Genomic DNA, 7,791 nt, shown 5'->3' on the forward strand with positions numbered 1-7,791 from the left:
AGACTTTATTTATTTATTTTAGTTCAACATAATTCCGACAATTGACAAATGAAATCGGCTCTGGTCATTGTTACTTTCAGCCTTGTAATGGATTCAACCATAGTGAATAACAATATTGTTCAATATTTTCTCATACTCTTGGCTGAATCTCATGGTAGATATATGGGCATTAGTGAGAAAAAAAAATAATGTTAACTAAATAAGAAATATTGGCAAAAATTCATGGTCACGTGGAACAATCTGAGTGGTTATACAACAAAGACCATAACAAAGAAATAAGAACATAAGAGAATATTATATTTTAGAAAAACAATGAAAGCAAAGGCAGTGGCGAATGCAGGGTTGACATTTGTTTAACAAGTAAAATAAAGGAGCAACAAATGTAAAATAATCTAATTAGAAACGGAGACATGGGTTTCACTTGAAAGTGGATATCGCAGTGAATATTGTTTGTAAGAGAGTGAGGATAATGATGTAGGTAGCAGCGACGATGGAGATAAAAGCCCATGGACTATTGAAATAGTCACGTTTCAATGTAGCCTTGGATCGGGGCCACCATTTCTTACAGTGATCATGTAAAGGTTTGGTGATATGGTTTAAGTAGTGGACACCACCCGGAATGGAGACGTATTTACCGAGATCATTAAACAGTCTTGAAACTTCTTTATCACTACCGCCAATACTATTGATTATGATTCCCGCCTCCACAAGTAATCTCACGTCTTTCTCTGTGCTTATCATATAATCCAGAAATAAAGCATATTGGATTGTATACCTGTGGTAATTTGCTGCGGGATAATGCTCAAACGCCATCAGGTTTCGCACGATGGTTTCAAAGTGATCATCAATGTCTAAAGGTGGGATTTCCAAAACCCCATTTTTGAAGCTTATGTCCATCAGACATGTGGCTTCTTTTCCTTTCTTGATGGTGACACCAGCCTCGCAAAGCTCGGTTACACATGGAGTAACCAAATACTCGTCCTTATCATGCTGCTGCTTCGTATCACACGGGGGCAAGAAGTATAAGCTTAAGAGATCGACCAAGTGCTTTACATTTGGTGGGGATACATGACAAGGAATCTCATGATTGTTCATCGACCTACTGAAAAACGTTTCTATAAGTTGTATAAGGGAGTTGTTTTTTATTTCATGATCTTTCGGTATTAGGTCATATAGACCTTGAAGAACAAAGAAAGGAAGCTGATTTTCAAGCATTGTCATGTCTCCATATATATCAGAACTCATTGCTTCGTAGAATGAAGAATCGAACCCGTTTTCATCAGTTTCATAGTTGTTATAATCTAGTATCAGAAACATCACTACGAAACAACCATCTAGAAGCAGCATTGTAACAAATTTGTCATTATTCATTTTGATGGGTTCTCCATAACAACTGCGGGCTCTATTCTCCCAATTCTGAGTGATTTTCACGACGGCCTCAACTGTCATCTTTACACGATGGAGATAGCTATCGAGAGCTTGAAGCTTATGTTGTTGTGTGACAATCAAATTGGATTGATTACTATGGTGAAAAGGGCCAATGGAAATCACTTGAGGTGTATAGGCTTTACGATTCATGTTGAGTAGCCGTTTGGGAACCCGATAGATGCTGCATTCTGGATCAATAGGAGGCGGCGGCAGTCGTTTGCACATTTCTTCGATGGATATCACAACATGACGACAATGTTGTTCATCAACCTCATTATTATTTGCTATATTAACTGAAGATCCTGTCATTCTGTCGATGTCGATGCATTCAAATGTGATCCCACTCTGTTCCATCTTAAAGTCGTACGCAAATTGTTAAGGCACCAAAGTGATCGTTTCTTAAATATTGAAAAAAAGGAAGCTAAATGAATTTAAGAAAGAGAGAAAAAACTAGTGAAATGAAGAGAGAATAGGTACCTTAATTACTCTCTTGCCTGCAAATTGAAGGGAGGGGACGTTGCAGAGAAAGATGAAAAAAGAGGGAACAACAAAGGGAGAGTCAGTCGTGGGAAGATGGAGTGAAAGGAGGCAGTCCAGGCTTCCCTCTTTCTCTCTGAATCCAAACAGATGTATCCTTTGTTGCCAAGCAGAAGAAACTTTGGACCTTTTATTTTTACATTGCCCATACACTGTGGTTATCTGGAATTTTATACTGGATTCTTTCAACCTCTCTCTCTCCCCATTAAACAATCCTCGGAACGTTCCGACTGATCAGAAAGTAATGTTGTGGGCTCGCTTCTGTGGTCTACTTGGTTGGAAAACAACAATAGAATTTTTGCTAATTCCTTTGAATCAGTCTTTCATATTTGGGAGGATGTAAAAGTCTTTAACACATCAACATGGTCCTTGAAATCAAACCTCTATGGTAACCAACTATGATATCTCCACCATTTTCCTGAATTGGAGTGGCATCCCTCTTGTATGGTTCTGGTATCTAAAATAAAAAAGAAGCTATTGGGACTAGAGGAAATAAAAAAGCAATCTTATTATTCACTTGGTACAACTTAGGTGTGGCTACCAAAAACTTATGATAAAATTACTTGTGCTTGTTTTCAACAGTGGGAGGATAAAAATTTTCAACGAATTAATATAGATGATATTTTATACCCTGGAATTAAAGGTCAAAGAGCTAAAAAGTTTATTAACATGGTAGGTACGTCGTACTTAGAGTTAATATAATTTTACCCTACAACTAAAGGACAATGAGCCAAATATATAGTTAATATTAGAGACCAGACCAGGTTACTGATGCAAATGTAAGCAAATCAAGTCAAGTCAATCTCTTCGGACCAACCAACAGCTACTGTCACTTTCTCTCTTAAATTGCTTGCCACAGCCAACCTATATATGTCATACCAATTCAAAAGGTTTGACGAGGTTATTTATTATTATTATTTTTTAATTCAACGGAATTCGAACATTCAATCATAAAGATAAATGTATAATTTAGTTGGTCGATAGTCAAATTGGCTTAATTAGCCTTTATTACTTTCTTCCCTCGAGTATAATGTATTCTTTGGACCATATCTTCCTTCATTGCCCTTGCAAAACCGGTCTTTTGGAATAGACTATTGAATCCTTCCACACCAGATTTGTTCTCCCAAATCAAGTTGATCAATTCAACATTGAAAGTCTTTCCTTCCCGCTTAATTACAAACCAGAAAAACATTTTATGGAGCAATGTTATTGGCTCCACTCTTTGGCACACTTTGCTAGAGCAAAACAATAGAACATTCTCTGATTTATAAAAATCGCTTTGGGAGGATATTACGGTTACTGTTAATCTTCTCTCTTGTGTAACTATGATTTCTCTACAATTTCTCTTAATTGGAGTGAATAACAATATTGTTCAATTCTAAATACTCTTGGCTGAATCTCTTTGTAGACATATATATGGGGCATTGACGAGGGAGAGGAGTCTAATTGTTTGGAAGGAACTTCAGTTTGATCAGATGAAAATTGGGCATTATAACTATATGTAACTGTGTGAAGAAAACTTAAAGTTGGCCCGTCATAAATGATTAGCTATGTTTCCTTACCTTGTAATTAATTCTTAATCAAAAAGAAAAGAAAAACTTGTAGTTAATTTTTAATATTTGTTTAACCTTATATTGTAGGTAAAAAGAAGTAATTCAGACAACGCACTCTACTGGAATTTGTTCACCCAAACAAAAAATTTCATGGGTGGTTATTTTAGGAAATTCTTTTATTGTTATAGTAATGGCTGAATTTTTTAAATTTGAAATTAAAAATTTTATTTATGTTTATTTAATGGACTTAGTTATTTAGTACTATAAAGTTTAAGGAAATTTATAGTTAAAAAATATTTATTTCAGACCACGGGATAATCATAGTGATTTTCCTAATGTAAAATATATTTTCATGGTACACATCTCATATATTATTTAAGATTGTTGTGACTTGGTTGACCCAAAATATGGGCTCGTCAATCAACTTGAGCATAATTCAACTGATTTAGACAACTATTTCTAACCAAATTATTGTGAGTTTGAATCCTCACTTGACAACTTGTCACTTGTTGTACTTTGTGACTCTCTTTGATGGAAAACTAGTTGCTCCAAATTTGTCAAGTCAGCCAACTCAATCTAATATTATTTGTCATATCATTTTTTACATTATCTAGAAACAAGGATTAGTGGATATTTGTATTCACTCCACAGCAAGCATAGGATTGAGAATTCAGACTACTAATGGTATAATGAGCTCTTGAATTATTTAAAATTATTTTCCAAACTTGGAAAACTAAAAGCATTTTTTCTTATGAAAATTCAAATACCAAATAGACAACTGTCCACCGAGCATTATTGTGTACTCAAAACAATAATACTTCAGAGTCTCTCCTACGTGACTATTATTGTTGAAAACAAGCACCACTAACTAATTGACAGTGTACTTTATACACCACATTTCATGATATTCAAGTGAAAATTATTTAACAATTTTCGGTCATTTATGACTTATTTATATGTGTTGGGAAATTAACTATACTGTATAATTTCCCCTTCCACAGAAAATATCCAAACACAACCACAATATGACAATATATAGAGAAAAGCACCGAAAACGACACAAGCAATTTATACTGGTTCACCCCAACTATGGGCTACGTTCAGTCTTCCTTAACAACGAGTTCTACTATGATTTTGGGATAAATACAATGGACCTCACAAACGCTCTACAAAGCACTCTCTAGATGCCACAACAATGACCAACTAGCTTCTAAGCACTACGCCAATAGATACTTAGAAATACAAAACGAAAAACCTCACTAACCTCAAAAGAACACGCTGCCGACAACGCTCTACAAATCAAGTTCTCTTTTCTTCCTCTGCCAACCAAAACACTGCCGCCACCTTACAATTTGTGCACCAACACAAACTAGCCGTCACCCTTTTTTTTCTTTTTGGTTTCAACACTCACGACGAAGTGGCATAAAAATCCTCCATCATGTGTATTAATATTAGGTCATTAAACCTAATGAAAACAAGGACAAGCTATGGGCTTTAGGTGTGACTATTTTGGCCCAATAATCTTTAATAATTATTTTGTCTCCATTATATCCCAACAATCTCCCACTTGGAGACAAAACGACAATCTTGCCTCCCACTGCAACAACAGTGTCCCTCATGTCTCAGTTCTAACTGCACCAACAGTTTTCAACTGAACGACGTTTTCTTGGCATCAACCAAGACTCAACTCCCACTGCATCGACAGTTTCTAACTTCTTCTTGGCACCAACCAAGGCTCCATTTGTGATTGCCCTGAAACTGAGCAATCATACGTGGTCTTGTCTCCCAGACGTTAGAGACACAACCACATGCTCCCACTCGAACTAAGTGGTCTCTGACGCTTCCTTCTTCACTCGCACCCAACGACTCTTGAAGAAAGATTTCTCTGATGACTTGACACTTCCACCCAAGTTCGTTGCCACTCTAGAGACTTCACCATCGACCTCAGCACCAACTGTAGTCTTTCTCAATGCACCCTTTCGCCTACGCGACTTCATCAGCTCGCTAATCCGTCTGACAACTGGGGCTCGAAACTGACAGTCTGTCGAACACCTCACTAAGCTGTTCCCCTTTCCCTTTCCTCTACTTTCCAGCTATTGTACTTGAACTGATGGCAGATTCTTCTGATCTGTTCTGACTGTCAATGCTGCTAGTTCTTTCAAGTCTCCTCCTGAACTATCTGCAGCCCTGTGCATAACTTGTCTCTCTAATCCTCTGGCAACATCAAACCTCAACACATACACTGAAGCTTTTCTGTGGCCAACAACCACTATCTCGGATCCCCTCATGAGTTTCCATCTATTCTCTGCAAACTCACTTCTGTAGCCTTCGTCATCCAGCTTCCCTGCTGATATCAAATTCATCATGAAACTGGGTACATACCTGACACCATGCAAAACTAGCTCGGTCCCATTGTCAGTCCTCAAACGAACATCCCCAATTCCTCTGATCTTGGAGAGTCTCCCATTTCCCATCCTTACTACACCATGATTTCCTACAGTAAAGGACGTGAACCAACTCCTGTCTGAAGCTACATGCACCGAAGCTGCACTGTCCACTATCCACTCTGATGAACGGTCTACAGGTGTTGTGTTACCTTCAATACAAGCTAACACCTCCGCTGACACGTAATTTAAAGTGTCCTCATTTTCCTGATCCTCTTTAAGCTTCCTGCAATGTTTCTTGAAGTGGTCTTTCTTATGGCAGTAAAAACATTCAACTTCTCCACTGGAATTTCCACTACCCCTATTATTCCTATGTTGCTGCTTCCCGTTGTACTTCATCTTGCCCTTCCCCTTAAACTGAGCTACCAAAGCTGATTCAACCCCATTTTCTGCCCCTAAAGTAGTTACAGACATTTTTCCTAATTTTCTCCGGGCTTCCTCAGATAAGGCGGCATCACAAATAGCTAAAAATTTCAAGCTATTTTCTCCTAGCGAATTCGACACCGCAGTCTTCATCGTCTCCCAACTGTCAGGCAAAGACGTCAACAGCCTCATAGCTTTCACCTCCTCCTCAATCTTGACACCCATCCCTTCTAATTTGTTCAAGATATCGGTGAGCTCATTAATGTGGGAATTCACCGAGGTTCCCTCCTCCATGTGGATGTTAAAATACTTGGTCCATAGAAATATTTTTGTATTGGCAGAAGGTTTTTCATACCTATCTTGCAAGACCTTCAATAACTCTTTTGCAGTCGTCTCTTTCGCCACGAGGCTGCATACCCCCATTGATAATGCCATTCTGATATTTGCAACGACCTGCTCATCCATCTCATTCCAAGCTTTGTCTGTCATATCCGCTGGTCTCTCACCCAAAGTCTTGTGTATCTTCTTGCACGTAAGAAGATCATTTACTTGCATCTTCCAAAAAACTGAAATTCTCTCCACTGAACTTCAAAACCCCTTCATAGTAATGGTGTGCTTGATATTTGTCTCCCATGACTCTGAAACCTACGCTCTGATACCACTTGTTGGGAAATTAACTATCCTGTATAATTTCTCCTTCCACAGAAAATATCCAAACACAACCACAATATGCAAATATATAGAGAAAAACACAGAAAACGACTCAAGCAATTTATACTGGTTCACCCCAACTGTGGGCTACGTCCAGTCTTCCGCAACAACGGGTTCTACTATGATTTTGGGATAAATACAATGGACCTCACAAACGCTCTACAAAGCACTCTCTAGATGCCACAACAATGGCCAACTAGCTTCTAAGCACTACGCCAATAGATACTTAGAAATACAAAACGAAAAACCTCACTAACCTCAAGAGAACATGCTGCCGACAACACTCTACAAATCAAGTTCTCTTTTCTTCCTCTGCCAACCAAAACACTGCCGCCACCTTACAATTTGTGCACCAACACAAACTAGCCGTCACCCTTTTTTTTCTTTTTGGTTTCTATCACTCACGACGAAGTGGCATAAAAATCCTCCATCATGTGTATTAATATTAGGTCATTAAACCTAATGAAAACAAGGACAAGCTATGAGGTGTGACTATTTTGGCCCAATAATCTATAATAATTATTTTGTCTCCATTATATCCCAACAATATGCATAACTGATGTTTTTATAGGATCAAGTCATTAGTTCGATTGAGGGAAAACTATAGCGAAAAAGAGGAGCTTAATTAAGCGACATCAGCGCCGCAGCGCCATGGCGCCTGCAGATCTAAATTTGTAGCAAAATCCCGAAGAAGCAGTGCCACAGTGCTAGTATACAGCACCATGGCGCCCTGCAGATGAAGCTTGGGCATTTTT

General features: G+C 38.1%; 1 protein-coding gene across 2 annotated transcripts; it reads right to left on the reverse strand.

Annotated features, from left to right (window-relative positions):
* Positions 1-224: 224 nt before the first annotated feature.
* On the reverse strand, positions 225-2,263 carry LOC111004764 (UPF0481 protein At3g47200-like). Of its 2 annotated transcripts, none has more exons than XM_022275942.2 (2): positions 1,906-2,263; positions 225-1,782 (listed from the first exon to the last, which is right to left on the reverse strand). In XM_022275942.2, the coding sequence occupies exon 2, from the start codon at positions 1,780-1,782 to the stop codon at positions 418-420; it is 1,365 nt and encodes a 454-aa protein (XP_022131634.2). In that variant the 5' UTR covers positions 1,906-2,263; the 3' UTR covers positions 225-417. The 2 variants fall into 2 exon arrangements, with proteins under 2 accessions (XP_022131634.2, XP_087984037.1); XM_088127911.1 differs by having other exon boundaries at positions 225-1,826.
* Between the last annotated feature and the right edge of the window lie 5,528 nt (positions 2,264-7,791).

Source organism: Momordica charantia (assembly GCF_013281855.1).
Source record: "Momordica charantia cultivar OHB3-1 chromosome 8 unlocalized genomic scaffold, Mcharantia_2.0 BLBB01000008.1, whole genome shotgun sequence".
Taxonomy (NCBI): Eukaryota; Viridiplantae; Streptophyta; class Magnoliopsida; order Cucurbitales; family Cucurbitaceae; genus Momordica; species Momordica charantia.